A 21,817-nucleotide genomic window follows, 5' to 3' on the forward strand; every position below is an offset into this window, starting at 1 on the left:
GGCTGTCTGCTGCTGGTCTTTCGCTGAGAACAAACCAGGGTTTGTCCTCAATCTCCAGTTTCTGAGGCTCTTTGTTCTTTTCCCAAAAGTTCCCGGTTCCCTGCAAATCTCAAGAGTGTCGCATGAATTCTCTAACTGGGAAACAAGCAGTTAATTTCTACACAGTTCCAAAAAAAGAAAAAAAAAGGAAACCTCACAATTCAGAATACTTTTGTATATTTTTCCTGGCTCTGCGATTACAGAGCGAGGGCCCGGCTATTCTTCAATGTCAAGAAGTATATAAAAGCCCAGCGTTGTATTTTCAAGTCCGACCTGGGCTCGAAAAAAGAACCGCTCCATCAATGTCAGTTTCCCCCATCCAACTGAAAACTCACAGAGAAGTCGCTGTCGTTGTCCGTTTCCAGGTTGATGTCGGTGTTCTCCTCCGCCTCGATCTCCCTCGTCAGCTGCTCCTCCTCGGCGATCGCGCTCGCAATGGCCTCCTCGTTGGCTTTCTCCAAGCGATCCGCCAGCTCCTCTTTTTTGGCGAGCACCTCGGCCATGGACTGCAAAACGGAAACGGAGATCAGAAAAACAGACTGGGGATTCGATAAAACACCTGCCCAGGTAGACATCACTGTTACCACCTGAATTTTATGCTTGGGGACTCAGTGAAAGATATAGGTGCTCCTTGACGTAATAATAATAATAATAATAATAATAATAATAATAATAATAAGTAGTAGTAGTAGTAGTAGTAGTAGTTGGAAGGGACCTTGGAGGTCATCTAGTCCAACCCCCTGCTCAGGCAGGAAACCCTATACCAGGAAGGAAGGAAGGAGAGAGGGAGGGAGGGAAGATGAGAAAGAGGAAGGAAGGAAGGAAGGAGGGAGGGAGGGAGGGAGGGAGGGAGGGAGGGAAGGCAAATGAGAAAGTGGAAGGAAGGAAGGAGGGAGGGAGGGAGGGAGGGAGGGAGGGAAGGCAAATGAGAAAGTGGAAGGAAGGAAGGAGGGAGGGAGGGAAGATGAGAAAGAGGAAGGAAGGAAGGAAGGAAGGAAGGAAGGAAGGAAGGAAGGAAGGAAGGAAGGAAGGAAGGAAGGAAGGAAGGAGGGAGGGAGGGAGGGAGGGAAGGAATTTACTGCAAGCAGATGGGTATTTTTGTTTTGTGGTTCTCTTTCTCTCTCTCTTAATACAGACAGAGATAGAGATAAGAGATAGATAGAGAAAGATATTGGTATAAATGAAGAGATTTACGTTTGAAATATCTGCAGGATCCATTTCGCTTTCACTCTTGACATTTTCTGCTTCTTCGCTTTTTGGAGCGATGGAGGTTCCACGGCCGTCCCGCTGTGGACTCTCGGCGCTGCATTCGACGTCTATGCACACAAGCGGCAGCTCGAAAGAGGGTTGCGAAGGTCCCGTGATCTTTTCGGAGACCTTGAGGTCTTCAGACACCCGGCCTGTGAACTAAGGCGTGACAGAGGGGCAGATAAGGAAGCGGGATCCTCAAAGGATCCAAGCTCTTGTTTAAATGACTCAAGGCAATTCCATCCTTTTATTTATTTGTTTGCCTCACTCCAAATCTCCCTTTTCTGTTTTCGCTCCTTCTCGCAGCCCATCAGCCACTGTAAAAAAAAAAAAGCGACAGATCCAGTCACGCTCACCTGAGTCCTCTCAGCAAGGGGATGCTCACACTGAGGGCAAGGGTCCTTCAAGAGGGGATCTGCATTTTGCGACGTGCCGTCCTCGGTCAAGGAAGCCTTTTGTTTGTTGGCCAGCGGATGAAGAATTACGTTTTCTTTGTCACTGTCATCCTTCGCCTGGGATAATTCCGCGGACGACTTGGTTTTGGGGACTAAAGCAGAAGATTTGGACCGAACCGGCCTCCCACGCTGGACGGTCTCCCAGCCTTCGGCGTCCCTCCTCTCTGCATTGAAAAGCCAGCCAAGGAATCAGAAGGAAAACTTAGCAGGGGAAAACAGCGTTTGGGGAAGAAAACCTTCCGGAATATTTTGTCTTCACTGTTGTTAGGCAAGGGAGTAAAAATGAAGTTAGGCAGTCAGTGGGCACTAAAAAAAGGGAGACTCTAGGCCAGGGGTAGGCAACCTCGGCCCTTCACCACGATGTAAAAAAGATGTGGAGACTCTAGAAAGAGTACAGAGAAGAGCCACAAAGATGATTAGGGGACTGGCGACTAAAACATATAAGGAACGGCTGCTGGAATTGGCTCTGTCTAGTTTAATGAAGAGAAGGACAAGGGGGGAACATGATAGCAGTATTCCAATATCTCAGGGGCTGCCATAAAGAGGGAATTAAGCTATTTTCCAAAGCACCTGAAGGCAGGACAAGAAGCAACGGGTGGAAACTAACCAAGAAGGGAAGCAACCTAGAACTAAGGAGAAACTTCCTGACAGTTAGAATAATAAACCAGTGGAACAACCTGCCTCCAGAAGCAGTAAATGCTCCAACACTAGAAGTTTTTAAGAAGAGACTGGACAGCCATTTGTCCGAAATGGTGTAGGGCAGTGGTTCTCAACCTGTGGGCCGGGACCCCATTTGGGGTCAAACGACCATTTCACGGGGGTCGCCAAACAAGGCTGTCCGCCATTTTTTCCAACCTTTTCTTTGGCCACGCCCCTGGCACCCGGTGATGTATAAGTGGTTGGGGGTCACCACAACACGGGGAACTGTATTATGGGGTCGCGGCATTAGAAAGGTTGAGAACCACTGGTGTAAGGTTTCCTGCCTGAGCAGGGGGTTGGACTAGATGACCTCCAAGGTCCCTTCCAACTTTACTACTATTTCTATTACTAACTCCCAGAATTCCTGAGCCAGCCATGCTGAGGGGAAAGGGAGAGGTTCCAAGTTCCCCCATGCTGGCTCAGGAATTCTGGGAGTTGAAGTCCACGAGTCATAAAAGAGCCAAGGTTGCCTACCCCTGAGCTAGGCAAAGAGGAAAAATGGCCTTAACTATAGATAGTTCTCGACTTAATAATAGTTTATTTAGTGACCGTTCAAAGTTACAATGGCACTGAAAAAAGGGACTTAGGACCGTTTTTCACACTTACGACCCTTGCGGCATCCCCAGGGTCACGTGATTTACACTCGGACGCTTGGCACTATCCCAGGGTCGTGTGATCCCGTTAGTGATCTTCCGACAAGCAAAGTCAATGGGGAAACCAGATTCACTTAAGAATTGCAGTGATCCACTTAACAACGGTGGCAAGAAGGGTCGTAAAATGGGGCAAAATTCACGTAACAACCGTCTCACTTAGCAACAGAAAGGCTGGGCTCCTTAGTGGCCATAAGTTGAGGGCTACCTGTACTTTGCATCCATTAGCCCAGTTAGGATTCTGTAAACAGACCAATGTTGCATTTAAACCCCACTCTCCGCTCTCTTCCGGCATTGATGATGTTACCTAGCTGGGTAATGAAATGTCCTCATGAAAACAGCGAAGCTCAGAGAGCACCAAGGACCCCACAGTTGTTGTCCTCCTCCTCCTCCTCCCTTCTAGCACTGATGATGTTACCTAGCTGGGTTATGAAATGTCTGCATGAAAACAGAAAAGCTCAGAGATCACCAAGGACCCTCATTTCAACCCTGAGCTACAAAAATTCTCTTCTATTCTTCTTCCAGTTTGGAGAAAATGGAAGAGAGCAATATTCCTGTACAAAGCCTGTCACAGAATGCACAAGGTTCCTCTTCCGACAGGTATCAGCTATTTAGCCTCATTCAAGTCAACAGGTATTTTAAATTGGGCTCTAAGATGACCTGGCAGACCGGGAGAAGTGAGGCGCCCATGATATGGCCACATACTACAACACGGAAGACGGTGTTCAAAAAAAGAAAGGCAACACACGTTATCCTCCCCTGGATATATCATAAGCTGGATTTAGTTACTTGCCCCGTTTTGTCCATGAATATTTCACGGGATTATTTTGACAATTCTCTAACCACACTCGACCTCCCACTCTCTGCTTCCTCTTGTATTACATGGAAGGGACAAACCATCTGTTGGGCTGAGCCCCCCACCCTGCCTAAAAGCCATTTAGATGTTCTGCCTTTCAAAGGAGCCCATCTGGAAGAACTGCCCGGTAACCTTATTAGTGACAGGGCAGGACCAAGTCACAGGAGACCTGCAGAGCTGGGGTTCCTTCAAGGAGACCATCTATTTAAAAGGCCCTCGTTCTCCTGCGGGTGGACGGTGAGTTTCTTCCCTTCTGGCTGAAACAGCATCCTTCCATTCAGTGGGCATAGATCAGGGAGGGAGGGAGGGGACAGAAGGTAGGGAAGGGAAGGAGGAAGGAAAGAAGTAAAGGAAGGTAGGGAAGGGAAGGAGGGAAGGAGGGAGAGAGGGAGGGAAGGGAGGAAGGGAGGAAAGGAGAGGAAGGGAAGGAGGGAAGGAGGAAGGAAGGAAGGAGAAGGAGGGAGGAAAGGAGAGGGAGGGAGGGGGAGGGAAGAAGGAAGGAAGGGAAAGGAAGGAGAGGGAAGAAGAAGGAGAGGGAGGAAAGAAGGAAAGGGAGGGGATCAAAATAAAAAAAGTGCTCTCTCAAGCTTTCATAATAATAAGCAAATGGATTTAGGCGACTCTTTATGTGCTAAGCAATTTACTAACCACTGTCGTGTCACATCAACCCCCCCCCCCAATGCTCCATATACTTCCGCTCTGCGATTACCGTGCCGGCCATCTCCAAAATGGAATTATCCATTTCAAAAAATACAGGAAACGGCACCCAACATTTCCAAGAGGCTGGAAACCCCGTCTCCTCGACAAAAGGCTCCATCGCTGGAAGGCGATTGGTTTGGAAAGATGCCAGACCCGCTGATTAAAAAAACGAGAAGTCAGGGAGGGTGTGGGGAAAGAAATGGGAAGGGGCCCTTCGCCACCCCTTGTGCTTGAATCGCTCAAGCCAATTGCGTGGACGGGGAAGGAGGCACAAGGCATTCACACAGGACTCTTCCGTTGAACTTAGCGAAGCTGATGTCCCACACAGAGGGGGATGCGTTGCTGACCTCTGCAAAAACCTCCCCAGTCTTCATATTTTGAGCAGAAGAAACAACAACAGGATTAGGGGGGGGGTCACCTACATTCCGAAAACAAGCTGTCCATTATCGCTTTTAACATAGTTCTACTCCCTTTAGTTGCTACACACCCAGTCTACCTATCGGCTTTGCTTCGAAGACATGAGCTACACATGCCTCTAGCGGGGCTACTGGTAAGCTTCCCGTGGTCTGAAATTCAAACCTTCCTGAGCTGTTTTTAAACTAGGGATCCTAGATGGTGAGGTTTAAAAAAAGCAAAGATTTATTCCCCCCCCCCCACCCTTCCTCACACTTTCTATGACCACAAGGTTTCCTCTTTTAGATAGGATGTTTAAAATGCAGCCTCTGTTTAATTGCGTGCCTTGCTTTGAAAGGACTGGGGGTACCAAAACAATGCTGACCGGACCGGAAAGGGGGGGGGGAAACTTGCCAGTTCTGCGGGACGGCTTCTGCGCTGCAGGGGGGCCCTGGACCTGGGCTGCTGCCTCCTTCGAACAGGGAGCTGTTCCTGGGTGGCTTGCTTTGACTTTGTCTGCCCAGCTGACCCCAGAAGGACTCAGACGGTTGGAGGTCACGGCCGCAGGAGGTCCTCTACGTGAAGAAACAACTCATGATCCCCCAGCCATTAAAACGATTTGGCATGTTCTAACCCGTTCTCTGTGTTATAAATTCTGGCGTCTGTTCTTGTCGCCCCAGCTTGGTGAGTTGAAGTCCACAAAGTCTTAAAGTGGCCCCGATTGGACACCCCACAGAGGTGCCCATGGAACCTCAACCGGTCGCTCTGTGGCTGTGAAAGCTCACCTAGTTTTTCCCACCCAACTAGGGGGTGAGCCAGCAGCTGGGAAGCAGTGAACAAATTACTATTTCCCTACTGGGTACAAGTAGCGAGGAAGCCGAAATGTCCACCAGAATTGTAGCGTAGATGGAAACAGGAGGAGTTAAAAGTCTCCAGTAACTCTGGTCAGCCTGTTGTTTTCCAGGCTTGCTGAGCCAAAATGCTTCCGTCTGGCTGGCCGTAGCCCACCCGTTTCACCCTTGAAATAGTGAAAGCTGTTTAATTTGCATACCCAAAATTGAGAGTTCTTCGGGCATTGGATGTCACGCTGATTCTGTCGGTCGATGGGCTGGGAATAACATGACGCCCTGGGGACATCTTCTTGACTTCCCACGCTAGCGAAGTTGGCCTGAAAATTATGGAGAATAACTCAGCAAAGAAGTCGCCTTTCTTTCCCCTGAAAGCAACACCCCAAGTCACTCCTGGAGGATCCTCCGTTAGTGCAAAGCTGTCTTGCTCTTTTTACTTCTCTGATGACATTGCCCATCGTTTTCTTCTTTCCACACCCAGGGAGTACTAAATATTTGATCTTGAAAAGAAAGAAAGAAAGAAAGAAAGAAAGAAAGAAAGAAAGAAAGAAAGAAAGAAAGAAAGAAAGAAAGAAAGAAAACAAAGAAAAAGGAAGGAAGAAAGGAAGGAAACAAAGAAAAAGGAAGGAAGGAAGGAAGGAAGGAAAGAAAGAAAGAAAGAAAGAAAGAAAGAGGGAGGGAAGGAAAGAAAAAGAAAGAAAAAGAAAGAAAAGACAAAGAAAGGAAGGAAGGAAGAAGGAGGGAGGGAGGTAAGGAAGGAGGGGAAAAGAAAGAAAGAAAAGAAAGAAGAAGGAAGGAAGGAAGGAAGGAAGGAAGGAAGGAAGGAAGGAAGGAAGGAAGGAAGGAAAGAAAGAAAAAAAAAAAGAGAGAGCGCGAGAGAGAGATCTTTTCCAATTACCTGCTTTGAGCATCGGCCTTCTCCAACTTCTCCTGCAACTGAATCCAGTCTATCAAGGCCTTGAAATCCCGCACATAGTTGTCTAACATCATCAACACCTCCTGGAAAGAAGAAGAAACTTTATCAAAAGAGGAGCTTAGCACTTTAACCAGCCACAAAATAAAACAACGAAGGAATAAGCCAGAGGGAAAAACAACAATACAAATAAATCATCCTAGAGGCATGGGCGGTAGCATCGGGATAACTCCCTCTGTGCAAACTGGCGCAACTCTCATCCAGTTCTTGATTGCACAAATTGTTCAAGTCAAGCACATTCTGTCAGCTGCTGGAAAAAATGGAGTATCGAGAGCGATGGAGGCGTCACGATTTCAAAGGTTAGGCTGTTCCATCGCTTAATGACTGTCTCGTTCAGAAAATTCCTTTATTTTGAATTTAGATGTCTCTCTCTCAAGTTTCCACCACTAGTTCTTGTCCTCAAGCATCACAGAGAATAAACCCGCACCCTCCTTCAAGGATGGAAGGAGTTCTATTGGGCCTCCTCTTAGCTTCCTCACCTCTGGGCTAATATTGTTTGCTTGATGGAGTGCAGGACACGCTGTGCAGGTGCGGCCCTTGGAAGCTATGTTCGGCCATCAAAGGAGGTGGGGGTCTAAATGAGGTGGCCTCAGAAGGGCAGGGCTCTTTGGGGGCAGATTTTAATACTGAATGCAAGCCAAATGAAATGAGCATCATTTATTTGGATAAACCAAAGTAGCTGATTAACAAAGAAGCAGTCTCTTTCTTTCTTTCTTTCTTTCTTTCTTTCTTTCTTTCTTTCTTTCTTTCTTTCTTTCTTGTCTGTCTTCCTCTTTCCTTCCTTCCTTTTTATTTCCTTCCTTCCTCTTTCTTTCCTTTCTTTTCTCTTTCTCTTTCTCTGTCTATCTATCTATCTATCTATCTATCTATCTATCTATCTATCTATCTATCTATCTATCTATCTATCTATCTATCTATCTATCTATCTATCTATTTTATATTAAACTTTTTAACCTTCTATCCCCCCTCACAGAGGGGCTGTGAGGTTAAGCATCCTCTGTAAGGCCAGGTACCCCAAAAGAAATTGCTCGTCGCCCCAAGTGTATAACTAAAAAAATGTAATTGAGCAAGGAACTGCAAAAAGAAAGTTTTTTTAAAAAATCCCAGCCTAACAATGTGCAGCTTCTTAGCGCCGGGCTCATCCGAGCAAGATGCAATTATCTAACCAGGACTGACAAGCGTGCCCCAAATTACATTTAATGGCTGAAAGAAACTTATTTCAGAAAATAAGGCTTATCCCGACGCGTCAGAGCGGGCAGCCGTAACACAAGTCCTACGTGACAACTCAGACGAGGGGCTGGAGCTGCCTCTTTCTCCCCCCCCCCCACGCAGGGAGGCCCGTCTTCCTTCCCGAAGCGACGAAGGCCATTTTGTCGAAACAAAAGTGCCTCTGAAAACCTCTCGTTGCCAGCATCCTGATAACGGCGTATGGATGTCCAGCTAAAGTTACCAATTACTTTACCAATTGGCTGCGACGGATTCGATTGGTTTGTAATTCAGGCTCGTGAGCGGCGCACCCCGCCGGACGGTTGGCGCCATCCCTTTTGTGGGGATGACACACAATCCTCACACACGGGGCTCTGGAGTCCTGACCGTCGATATGGATCTCCTCTTTACCCACCGACGTGGCAGATGTCACCTCTGGGTGCTGAAGCAGTGGAAATGCTGGACCACTTGAGAAGGGTTTCTCTCTCTCTCTCTCTTTCTTTCTCTCTCACTCTCTCTCTCTTTCTTTCTTTCTCTCTCACTCTCTTTCTCTCTCTCTCACACACACAAATCTTTAGGGGGCAGCTTGCTTTGGTACTATTGTCCCAACCCTTGAGACAGGATTCCAGGAGTCTCCAAGATCAAGTACCTCCCGATTGCAATTCTCCGAGAGGATGAGAGAGCGAGGGTTGAGATGCTAGGAAAAAAACTAGAAACGGTGCCTGTCGTTAGAAAGCTTTTTTCGGCAATCTTATTATGCCCATTTAGTCAAACGGGGGTCTCAGTGGAGGCCAGAGGAATTGAAAAATAATCAGCTGCTTTGCTAAACTACCACGGTGGTGAGAAGGCGGCGCTGAATTTGAGCAGTCCTTCGGTCCTGTCTGGACTGCTAGTCCCAGCATCTGTCATTATTGGCTGAGGGTCCAGAAACATCTGGAGGGCTGCAGTTTCCCCACCTCGTCTTACACCGAGGCAGTCTGGTGTAATGATGAAGGTGCTGGACTAGAAACCAGGAGACGGTGAATTCTAGTACTCCTTTAGCCATAGAAGCTAGCATGGTAGTTTTAGGCCAATCAGCAGGAGATGGTAAGTTCCAGTCCTGTCTTAGATGTGAATGCTGACTGGGTGACTTTGAGCCAATCACCAGGAGACGGTGAGTTCTAATCCTACCTTAGGCATGAAAGCCAGCTGGGTGACTTTGGGCCAATCACTAGGACGGGGTAGGCAACCCAAAACACTCAAAGAGCCACTTGGACCCGTTTCCCACCAAAAACAAAATACCGGGAGCCGCAAAACCCTTTTGATATCTAAAATGAAGATAACACTGCATATATCCTTTTTTACCTTTATTATAGGTGTGTGTGTTTGTGTGTATGTATGTATGTGTGTGCATATATGTATATGTGTATACGTATATATATATATATACACACACACACACACACACACACACACACACACACACACACATACATACACAAACACACATACATATACTGGTAAAAAAAGGATATATGCAGTGTTATCTTCATTTTAGATGTCAAAAGGGTCTCTCTCTCTCTGTCTCTCTCTCTCCCTCACTCTCTATCTGCCCTTGGTCTGCCACTCCTCTTCTCTCTCTCTCTCTCTCTCTCTCTCTCTCTCTCTCTCTCTCTCTCTCTCTCTCTCTCTCTCTCTCCCCCTCCCCCCTCTCTCTCTTTCTCTCTCTCTCTTTCTCCCCCCCCTCTCCTATCTGCTGCTCACCTGGCAAGCTTCAAGCTGTTCTCCAACAAGCTCAGGGGTAAGCAACCTCGTCTCTTTTATGACTCATGGACTTCAGCTCCCAGAATTCCTGAGTCAGCCTAGCTGGGCTAGCTAGCTCTCTCCTGCCCTTCCTGCTTCCTGCAGAGATGCAGCAAAGGGAGGAGCTCCACCCAGTAAGCTTTTCAGCTCCTCGGAGAACACTGTGAGTGCACTCTCTTTTACACATACACACACAAAAAAAAAAACACAAACACAGAGAGAGAGAGAGAGAGAGAGAGAGAGAGAGAGAGAGAGAGAGAGAAGCAGGGAAGCGCAAGTGCCTCTCTCTGTCTCTGTCTCTCTCTGCAAATGGCAGTGGAGGCTGGGAGCCACAGGGGAAGGCTCAAAGAGCCACATGCGGCTCCGGAGCCACAGGTTGCCGACCTGTGCACTAGGAGATGGTGAGTCCTAATCCTGCCTTAGATGTGAAAGCTGACTGGGTGACTTTGGACCAATCACCAGGAGATGGTGAGTTCTGGTCCTGCCTTAATCGTGAAAGCTGATTGGGTGACTTTGGGCCAGTTCTAGTCCTCCTTTAGCCATAGAAGTCAGCTTGGTGACTTTAAACCAGTCTTTCCCTCTCAGTCAACCCATCTTAGAGGGTTGCTGTTGCAGGGAAACTAGAAGGCAGGAGAATTGTGTGTGCCACTTTGAGTTGTACAAAATAAAGGCAGGATATACATCTAACAGATCAATAAATATTGTCTGCTTCATTCATAACAACAGTACACAATTAGAATGCTGGGAAATCTAAGTGATATCACTGAGATTCTTTTGGGGGCAGCATACAAGAAGAGATGGGATTTCCATCCTTCGGGACACACCCACACGCACAAACACAAATGTACGCACTCTGGTAAGACAGGAACATACTCAAATCATTTAATCCCGTCTTCCAAGGCATTAAGGTGAGGCAATTCAACACAATTATGGGGGTAAAAAACTCCAGAGGACTCTTCTGGATGACCGTTCAAGGCTTCTAAGCTAGGTTTTAAGGCTTGGTGAGCGTCTCAACCGCTGATTTTCTGCCAGCCCCTCCCTGCCTCCTTCTCTTCCAACTCTTGAGTTGCAGTTTCAACCACAAAGAGTCATCAGATACAACAGGGGTGGGCAACTGTGACAACTTGACAACTTTTCCTGGCTCAGGAATTCTGGGAGTTGAAGTCCACAGGTGGTAAAGCTGCTATAGGTCTCCATCCTTGCGAGACAAGGAACATGGCCCTTTAAAACAGGGGTCCCCAACCTTAGCAACTTGAAGACTTGTGGACTTCAACTCCATGCTGGCTGGGGAATTCTGGGAGTTGAAGTCAACAAGTCTTCAAGTTGCCAAGGTTGGGGACCCCTGCTCTAAAACACTGCCATCAAGAACCTGGTCTATTTTTTTCCCAACAAATCCATCCAGCTTGTCTTCTTTCACTGTGAAAATGGTAATTTGCTCTGTTTTTTTTCTCTCTCTCTCTCTCTTTAGCTTAACACTCAGACAGGAAGTCAACATTTAAGATCATTTCAGACCAGATTGCTGTCTGCACGGGAAGAAAATTATTTAAAAGCCACACAACGGTTGTAAAGATCGGCACGTATGTCTAACTATATTTTCCCGCCTGACACGGGTTGACCAACTGCTTTTAAAAGCTGCAGAGTATTTTTTTTTATTGAAAACGACGGTTAAAAGTAAATTGGTACGACTGCGTAGGAGCTAAGATGTTACAGATCCTCACCAAACCGTGCACCCCGGTAGGACGAAGGTTTTCAAAAGGCATCTTTGTGCTGTAGGAATTCCACACGGTTTTTTAAAAAACCTAACTTTGGTAAACAGAGTAACGGTTGGGCGATCTCCTTTCCAACTCTTTTCAGAAACAAGGATCTGTTTTCATGTTTCAATGTTTTAAAGAAGTCTTGGCTGCATAATATTTCCTTCCCAGCATAACATGAGTGGAATCAGTGCAATTTTTGGAGGAGGTCTTGGATCTGCAAAGATGTCATACAAATAACCTACTAATTCGTTCAGCCATAAATATTTAGAAAATCGTAATCTAATTATCCGGCAAGGCAATCAGACCCTGGCTTCTTTTTTTAAAACAAAACAAAACAAAACAAAACATTGGGGAAATTTCTTGAGTGAGAAAACCCTGCTCGGAGTTTCTTTTTTTCCTTTTTTAATGCAAATTAAATTGTATTTAAACAACAGCTGGCTTGAAAGCCACAAGACACTGTTTGTTTTCCAAATTCACTTAGGATTTTCATTTGTACACTAATCTTGCTGCTGACTTGGCAGTCTTTTGTGGCAGTCGGAAACTAAATATTCATGAGCTAATGAAAACCCTGTTTTATGCAGAGAAGTTTAGCTAACGGCTTCCAGAACTGGGAGAAGGGGGGGAAAAAACTCAGTTAAAAGAGGAAAATCACCATCAGTCTAAATTTTGACTACAATTGGTTCTCGACTTACAGCAGTTCGTTTAGTGACCGTTCACAGTTACAACGGCACCGAAGAAAGTAACTTATGAACCATTTTTCACACTCATGACCGCTGCAGCATCCCCAGGGTCACGTGATTTACATTCAGATGCTTGACTCACATTTATGACGGTTGCAGTGTCCCGGGATCACGTGATCCCCCTTTGCAACCTTCTGCCAAGCCAAGCCAAGCCAGACTCACTTAACAACCAGGTTACTAATTGAACCACTGCACTGATTCACTTAAGCCCTGTGCCAAGAAAAGTCGTAAGAATTCACTTAACCAAGTTCTCACTTAGCAATGTACGTTTTGGGGCTCAACTGGTGGTCGTAAGCCGAGGACCACCCATACTCCTGACTTTCCTCAGTCTTTATTTAGCCATTTGTAATCTTCCACTTAAACTCATACACCCACCTGAGAGAATTAATCTATTGTTACTGGGAAGCAAAGCAGCTTCCAGTTGAGTTGGGAGGAAAACGCAGCACAGCTACCACGGGCGACATGTGTCTGTTTTCCATCAAAAGTTCCACGAGGAGAACTAACTTATGACTAGACCCACCCAGACGTTGTTTATACCAGGCCATCAATCAAACTCCCTCGCTCACCACTGGTAATAAGGATAACTGTCTCTGCAGGCAAGAAACAATGCAGTAATTAGGACACTGAGTAGGAAGCCCAGAGAAGGCAGATCCCAGCAGAAACTCAACAGTGCCCCCTACAGGAAAAAAGGAATATTGAAGGAGGGAACTCCTGGATTGGCAAATCGGTTGTACATCCAGAAGACCGAAGACTCCATTCGTCTCACAAGGACACAGCATAAACAACGTGGTAGAGTTAAGAACTAACAGAATATTCATAGCTCAGGTTGAAAGGTGAGGTCTCTAAGCTGGGCTGTTTGCCTTTCAGATGTTTCGTAACCCAAGTAGGCAACCTCCTCAGTGGAGAATTAATACATTTTTATAGAGTATTATGTTATTTTGCCTGGCACTTTTAATACTGGTCTTTCCAGGTTACTAGTTTTAGCAGAACTTGGCTGATGTTGTTGATATTATGCATATGTTTTAAACGTGATGAACCCCGTGTGGGTAATCCTAGATAAAAATATGACCGGAGTGAAATAGCACGACTCAAAAGTAATTAATAATAATCAAGGAAGAAGGCATAATTGTGCCTAAATTATCTCATTAAAAAGAAAAAAAAACCCTCTTTAATTTCCAAAGGAGAGAACGATTCAGTCTGTGCAGGACTAGCTCAGTGGCACATTAAGGATGATGGATTTAATCCGTGGCTGAGAAGACACAGCATACTAAACTAGCATCAGATAAACCACCTTGCAGCTTCTGAGTTTTGGCTTACTAAGTGTATTGTGATTAAGCCACCACGGCACGCCATATTTTATGTAAACCCAGATAATGAAAGCTTCAAGGACAGTACAGACAGTCCCCATTTAGTGACTGACTCACAGAACAATTGTTCAATTATGATCATGATGGAAAAAGTCACTCTGCAATCAATTCTCGCGTCTTGACTTTTGTTCGTCGGTAAAGCAAAGCTGAAGTAAGGTCATAAGCACAACTGCATTTTCACTTAGCAACTGCTTTACTTAGTGGCCAAATTGCTTGGTCCCTGTTGTGGTCGCTAAACAAGGATCCTGTAAATCTGCTTGTTGAGTAACAGAGCAGCTGTAATTACCATTTCTCTTTCAAGTTTCTTAGTTTTAACCGAACTCATGCCACACAACTGAAGGCATCATTGTAAAACGTTTCAATAAACATTGTTTAAAAACAAAACAGAGTCCTGAGAGCATCCAAAGGCAAACCATGATGGTCAAACATCCATTCCCCCCCACGGACCAATCAAGAGAGCCTTACTTTGCATTCTACCACACTCTGATCCGATTCACAAGTGACGTAGATTTCGTCCACCGCACGCCTTAGATTGTCAAAAAGGAACGCCCAGTATCTTGCTCGGAGGTCCACTTTCCGTGGCTGCCGTGTCTTGGTGGGGCTTTTATAGAAGCTCTTCTCCCCCGAGGCTGGTGTGATTTTGCAATCTGAGGCTGTGCCCTGCAAAGGAGATTCGAAAAGCACACGTGTGCGCTAAACAAACTTTCTCCTGCTTTTTTTTTTTTTTTTAAAAAAATCTCAATTGTTCAGGTTCGCCCCAGAGACTAAGCTACTAAGCGTGATTTGCGAAGGTTCACGGATCACCTATATCAGTGATTCTCAAACGTGGATTTCACCTCCCAGAATGGGGCACGTGCTTGGAGTATACTGGTGTTTTTCAAAGCTGGCCACTTCAAGAAGCATGGCCTTCAACTCCCAGAATTCCCCATGCATGAGAGATGAAGTCCACATGAGTTAAAGGGGCCGCCTTTGAGAAACACTGATTTCAATCAAACAAACCATGGATCCTGGAGTTTCGTGCAAAACGATCGGCTTGAGAGCTTTGTTATCACTGCAAGCAGAGGCTTAACCCTAATCCAACCAAACATATCTGATCATGGTTTAGCATGATATATAAACCCAGCTTCCTTGGCTTAGTTCAGGGGTGTCCAACCTTGGCAACTTTAAGATTTGTGGACTTCAACTCCCAGAATTCCCCAGCCAGCTGTGTTGAAGTTCACAAGTCTTAAGAGTTGCCAAATTAAGTTGGCTCCCGAATTAAACAATAGGCCATAATCAAACCATCACAGCGCGCGATCCCAACTTTTTTAAGCACACCAGGACTTATGTAGCTTAAGTGCAAAGACATTTGGCTTTCAAATTGATTATTTAAGAATTCATTTAAGGTTATTCAAGATCTGGCTACTTGCTTGGTCTTAACATATGGAAATTAATCTCCTGTCAGCTGGCCAGGCCTGCTTATTACAAGACCGTCTGTCCATTAGGGGGCTATGGTGATCATTTTACTGTGGGGGACTTTCGTTTTGTATTTAATACAGTCCAATTATTGACGCTGAACAGTTGGGCGTTTGTGTTACGGTCGCCTTTTTCACTCCCGGGGTAATTCAAAATGCTAGTATCACTGGCTCCGTCTTCCCCAGAGAGTGTAAAAGGAGCTTCTGCACATGTGGATGCTCTTTTGAAGGATTTTTTTTTTCCCTTTCTTTTTGGCTGATCATTTAAAATCTACCCCCTCGCTAGCTGCACGGGCGATGTAATGCTTTAGGGGTTTGATTTTTTAAAAAAATGTAAAATGTGACTAAGTGGATTTATTTAACCGTTTGCAGCTTTCCAGAAATTAACGTCATTTCAGATGCTTGGACGTTAAACAAAATAAAACAGCACAAACCTGTTTGCTAATTTTGTGCGTTCCTTGGTTTATCCTCTTTGATTTTGCCCCCACCTGCCACTTCGGTTTTCCTGTAAAAAGATGAACTTTTCTTAATAGAAAGAATTTTTTTTTTTTTTAAAGGACTCAGAGATTCGTGCCCCTATCTCTGCCAGGCTGTTTCCAGGGTTCACAGGGGTTGTGCTGTCCTTTCTTTTAACTGTGGTTTGTTGAACAGGCCACAAAGGCTTGATGTACAGCGCACAGAAGCCATTAATCGCGGCTTGGAACTCAGGGTCACCCTGCACCAAACCAAAACAATAACCGCAAAAGTTAGCAGAGATAATTTAGCACAGTGTTTTTCAAACTTGGCAGCTTTAAGGCGGGTGGAGTTCAACAGTGGTTGGCAAGGGAATTCTGGGAGTTGAAGTCCACCCGTCTTAAAGCTGCCAAGTTTGAGAAACGCTGGTTTGGCCCAACGTCGAGCACATACCATCCTCCTCGTTCTCCAGCGGCACGCTCCAAGCAATCAAGTTCCTTGCAGTGCGGCCCTCTTCGGCTACAATTTTCCTGACTTTGTCGTGACTGTTAGAGCGTTGGAAAGAAGCCTGCAGAAGAGAGCAAAAGTTTCAGAGAATTGCACCCGACTTCGTCAATTCTGAGAGCTGAAGTCCACAGGCCTTGAAGTGGACATAGCTGCTCACCCCTGAATTAAAGGGCTGGGTCACTTCAGCCTCAGAGGCTTGAAGGAGCCAGGAGCGGAAACCTGAGACTGACCATTGAAAAGGACACCCTGACTTTGCACTCAAACAGAGCTACAAGCAGCTCCTGGGATCACCAGAGCAGAGAACTTACATCTCCTCTTGGTGTGACCGGATGTAGCACACGGCAAACTCAGAAAGAATTCACTCTTGCCCCAAAGAGAACGCCTCTTGGATGGAGCACCCAACCATTTTTATTTTTTCAACCACTTGCGGCCAGGCTTTCCTTACAAGATACAGAATAACAGAGTCAGAAGGGACCTTGGAGATCATCTAGTCCAACCCCCTCCTCAGGCAGGAAACCCTATACCAGAGGTAGGCAACCTTGGCTCTTTTATGACATGTGGACTTCAACTCCCAGAATTCCTGAGGCAGCACAGCTAGCTCAGGAATTCTGGGAGTTGAAGTCCACGAGTCATAAAAGAGCCAAGGTTGCCTACCCTGCCCTAGACCATTTCAGACAAAGGGCTGTCCAGTCTCTTCTTAAAAACTTCCAGTGTTGGAGCACCCACAACTTCTGGAGGCAGGTTGTTCCACTGGTTAATTGCTCTAAGTGTCAGAAAGTTTCTCCTTCGTTCTAGGTTGCTTCTCTCCTTGGTTAGTTTCCATCCGTTGCTTCTTGTCCTGCCTTCAGGCACTTTGGAGAATAGCTTGATTCCCTCTTCTTTGTGGCTACCCCACCAGCTCCTTGTTGGCTGGTGAACCTCAAGTGCAAGGGCTTCAGGGCTAAAAGCCTCAGTTTCCCCATAGTTAGGGTGAAACGACGCAGATCTGCAAGCGGCTGTCTTTTTTAAAAGAAGTTTTCAGGAAAAAAAAGCCTGGCAAATGTAAACAGTATGAGGTCCTGTGGTTTGTAAAACTCTGGCAAAGTGGCCTGCCAGATTCTGAAAGATGCATTAAAACCCTTGCAGCAGCAGACCACAGTCTTCGTGGAGGCAAATCCAGACCAGATCATCTCTTTTCGTAGATGACAATTTTCAGATACCCACAGGTGTGGGTGGGTGTGTATATGTGTATGTAATGTCCTCAAGGGGAAAAGGTAAAACTTAAAAGCCCAGTTGTCAGAGGCAATAATTCATATTGCTCTTCATGATTACGGGAAAAAAACCAACATTATTTAAAGAGGTGACCATAAACGCATTTCCATCAAATTTCGTATCTTCTGAGGAAATACTATTTCCAAATCTGCTATTCTGCATTTCCACGCTTATTTGGCATCAGTGAAATGGTCTAGGCCAGGGGTCTTCAAACTTGGCCCTTTTATGACTTGTGGACTTCAACTCACAGAATTCCTCAGCCGGGCACGCTGGCTGAGGAATTCTGGAAATAAAAGTCCACAAGTCATAAAAGGGCCAAGTTTGAAGACTCCTGGTCTAGGCTCATCTCTAAGTTAATTCAGGGTATACCGTTGCATGGGGAGACATCTCTGATAAAAAAAGCAGAAAGAAAAATATTTTTACTGTTAATTCATACCTGCCTCCATCTGTAGAAAACTGGATCCCTTTCAATGAATTTGGGGAAACCAAAAGTAGAGTAGTTAAAAAAAGAAGAGAGGCTCAAACTGCAGCCACAACCACAAATCGGAACCTTTTTGCAACGTGCATTGATTGATCAAGACCAGGCGACTTCAAACTTGCCCCTTTTATGACTTGTGGACTTCAGCTCCCAGATTTCCTCAGCCAGGCACACATGCCTGGCTGAGGAATTCTGGGAGTTGAAGTCCACAAGTCATAAAAGGGCCAAGTTTGAAGACCTCTAATCAAGACACATTATTTTCAACTTTTTACTACCTCTCTTGAAAATGTCACTATTTCAGTATCATAACTGCACTGGACCAAATTCTTCAAATTCCTTATTACAGGTACCGTAAATGCCGGTGTATAAGGCGACTTCCACAAGCGTTAAAATCGGCGCCAAAGATGGGGGTCGTCTTATACGCCGAGTCGTCTTATACGCCGGAAATACTGGTAGTTTCCGGCGTATAAGACGACGTTCTAGGAATGCGACTCGGCGACAAAGACAGGGGTCGTCTTATACGCCGGGTCGCCTTGTACGCTGGCATATACGGTAATCCTCGGATTATGACGACAGGCACCAACAGTTCCAACAGGCGGTTGTTAAGTGGGTGGTGCGTGATTTTTACGACCATTTTGCCACCGTTGTTAACTGAAACACTGCACTTGTTAAGTGGATCATGCTGTCCTTAAGCGAACCTGGCTGCACCCATTGACTTTGCTTGTTGGAAGCCAGCTCTGAAAGTCACAAATGGTGACTGCACAACCTTGGGACGTTGCAACGGTCATAAACGCATGCCAGTTGCCAAACACTCGAAGTTCAATGGCCTAACTGTGGGACTGCTAGTATGGTCGTAACTGTGAGGATTTTCAGTTGTTAGCCTGGAACGGTTGCTAAACAAATGGTTGTAACTCAAGGACTCTCCGTATATGGTCACAGTGGAGAGTAAAGCCTTTACATGTCATCCAACTACCAAAACATTAAGAGGCTGATAGACTGTCATGAAGGAAGGACTTACCATCAAATTGTATTTGTCCTCTGCATCAACAGATTCACTGATCACATTTTTGGCTGAACCCATGAAGTCGTCATAGCTGTGTTAACAACAAAAAAAACAGGCATTTTTAACGCCGAAGCGATGAAACAGGCATGCAGTATTTCTTTCCGGGACATGGAGCGTCACAGAACATTTACAGCAAAGACACAGAACCTCTCTGAAGCCTTGGCAGCAACCCATAAATTTGCCACTCTTTATTTTTGGTAGCTGCATTCGAATTACACCAAATTAATTCAAATGTAAATGACCCCAAACGAGGCTTTTGCTTGTGACCTTCCTATGGTTTGGATTGTTCAAAAATTCCAATGTAGCCCTCGGCTAGCAAAGGGTTCTGAACCTTTGGGGTCCACCATGCAGTGAATTCAATTATTCTGCTTTGCTGGGGAGCAGATAATTCCTTCAGACACCACCAGACTGACACATTACTTTTAAGCTAGCATTATTGGGGACCTGAAGCCAGTGTTGTTGAGACAAACACATCTGAATGGTTATTTCATTCCTTAAAGACTTGGCGAACTATCTTGCGGAAAACCCAAAGTAATTTCACAGGAACTTCTGGAAAACATTTAGTGGCAAGCAGCTGGTCGCTGTATCGCTTTCATTTTTACAGAAATAACACGTTTCTTTTTCCTCTTGCATATGCAGTGGCCATTAACCTCTTTAAAATAATTCTCGCTGTATCCAAACCAAAAGCATCCACACAAAAAAGAAAAAAACACCACCCGCTCACTTTAATGACAAAACTTCACTGCATGAATCCCGTGAATAAACAATCGAATGAACATTAATGAACATTAATGCAAATCAACGTAGGCCATCTATATAGTCAGGATGTCCAAACAAACAATAAAGCAAAAATTGTGCCACATTTAGAAGATGGTCAGATAGAAGCAACTGTAATCTATCTATCTATCTATCTATCTATCTATCTATCTATCTATCTATCTATCTATCTATCTATCTATCATCATCTGAATGGTCTGGAAAAGGATCCTGAAGGGGGTTGATAATTAGGGATCTTTATAAAAGGAGCAAAATAATAGGATATGGTCCATCAATTCAATGGCCTCTTCTCTGCATGACAGTTTTAAATGCCAAAGGAACTGTTTACTTAAGTCTACTTTAAGCTCTTCCAAAGTTGGAGACAGCTAACCAGCCTTAGACCAGGAAGCTGGCTACTCAAGCGTCCGTCTCTAGGACGGACAGTCTGATCTAGTGGCTGTCCAAAACCTAGTAGTGCTAACAATATCTACTCATAACCCTTCACCACAAGTATACTGTGCAGAAACTTAACAATAACTACAGTTTCTGCTAGAGTGATCTCCTCTGACACAAAATTCTCAACTCAAGACTACACGCACAAACCCACGGGGGGGGGGGGGAAGCTGTCACTCTAACAAGGGGAAGAAAATACACCTTTCTCTTTGATCCCTTCTGCTTCTTGGCAAAGAACCAGGTAGTGCATGGGAATAGATTCCACAACAGAGGAGTCTAAAAGCCACATTATGCCAAAGATTGCTTTGTATTTATTTGTCTAGCTAATGGTGGAATAACATAAATTTGGCATTGTTTTCATTCCAGATGAGTTTAAAAAAAATATTTTCCTTTCTAGTAGAGTAGGATTTTACAAGAAAACTTTCAATGTGTAGGGAGAGGTGAATATCCTGTCTTTTTTACCACTAAGTACATTATTTGACTTCTGTGCAGAAATGACATGGGGAATTTAATTTTTAACTCGTGGAAAAAGCACTTTACTACGATGGTGGCAGGTACACAATATCCTTAACGATATTCTGAGTGGAATCATCCTCTTTTTATTTGTATTAATCTTGCTTTTATTTTGCCATTTCAATGGCTTTAGGCCTCAATCAGATTTTCCATTCTACAAACGGAATTTACCTTATTCTAGACCCAGTGTTTGTTTATTCCAGAATTTTGTAGTAATATAATACAGCAAGCCGGTACATTGTTGAGATTGAATTTTATTTATACTGGTTTACATTGTGAAAAAAAAACCTCTATTAAAACGCAACAATCTATAACTGTTCTATATCAGTATGAGAAAAAATTTCAAAACTCTTAACTGCAACAAAAACGAGGCTTTGCAATAACAAATCTATGTATGAGTGGCTGATTTGTTTGGGGTTACCACTGTTTCCTTTCTACCTTCCAAAATGTAAGTTTGCTTAACTTTGCTTTTTGTTGATGCCAAAACAAAACCAAATGCTGCCTTCGCCCAATTCACGTTTGTTTATTTACTTGCAAATATGTTTCTACTGCTGTGGCAACCAAGTTGTAATGCTACCCTCTTGTTTCCCTTTAGCTCAGAAGCTCTCTCTGCTGGAAATATGTCTTTTCCACCTCGCCTCCAATCAGATACAATGTCAGAGAAGATTGTCTTAAATTCAAGAGCCACGAGACTTCAAGCCTTTTAAAACCAGACAGACTAAGAGCCAAAAACATGAACGTTGGACAAGCAATCGCCACTTTTGAGGGCATATGAAGAGGTTGTGTAGACTAGGCTAAAAAGAAGAATTGAATGGAAGCGGCTTAGCCTAGCATCAAGACGACTGCAAAGCATCAAGCATATCATTTGAGCAAGGTCATTCCAGATCCCTCACCACTAGAAAAACACATTTAGGCCTTAGGAAAGTATACAGCACAACTCAGTTTACAGTCTGTGGAGACTCTGGAGCTCTCCGAGGACCAAGGATTCTGCAATTCAACCCTGAGCTTCGGATTTTCTCTTTTATCGGGGTTTACACTCTGCACTGGAGGAGGAAGAAGACCTTTGCGTAAAAAAATGCAGGCCGCAAAGGAGGCCCAAACAGCTTGCAAGAGCGGGAAGAACAAGGACTGAACAGTGACCAACGTCTTCAGGGCGCAGAGTGCTTCATCCCTTGCTTTC

The 21,817-nt window shown here is 44.9% G+C and overlaps 1 protein-coding gene across 2 annotated transcripts in view; it reads right to left on the minus strand.

Annotated features, from left to right (window-relative positions):
* The window catches only part of SCAPER (S-phase cyclin A associated protein in the ER), a 105,170-nt gene that overhangs the window by 81,081 nt on the left and 2,272 nt on the right, over window positions 1–21,817 (minus strand). For both annotated transcript variants that reach the window (XM_039337614.1, XM_039337615.1), the window contains 10 exons: window positions 18,871–18,946; window positions 16,070–16,184; window positions 15,598–15,668; window positions 14,175–14,369; window positions 6,786–6,886; window positions 6,091–6,207; window positions 5,454–5,614; window positions 1,644–1,906; window positions 1,234–1,446; window positions 375–545 (listed from right to left, as the gene is read on the minus strand). In XM_039337614.1, the coding sequence (XP_039193548.1) occupies window positions 375–545; window positions 1,234–1,446; window positions 1,644–1,906; window positions 5,454–5,614; window positions 6,091–6,207; window positions 6,786–6,886; window positions 14,175–14,369; window positions 15,598–15,668; window positions 16,070–16,184; window positions 18,871–18,946 (1,483 nt within the window). The remainder of the gene's footprint in view (window positions 1–374; window positions 546–1,233; window positions 1,447–1,643; window positions 1,907–5,453; window positions 5,615–6,090; window positions 6,208–6,785; window positions 6,887–14,174; window positions 14,370–15,597; window positions 15,669–16,069; window positions 16,185–18,870; window positions 18,947–21,817) is intronic.

The sequence above is a fragment of the Crotalus tigris genome, unplaced genomic scaffold (assembly GCF_016545835.1).
Source record: "Crotalus tigris isolate CLP2741 ecotype Arizona unplaced genomic scaffold, ASM1654583v1 scf7180000017683.1919423, whole genome shotgun sequence".
In the NCBI taxonomy this organism is placed as follows: Eukaryota; Metazoa; Chordata; class Lepidosauria; order Squamata; family Viperidae; genus Crotalus; species Crotalus tigris.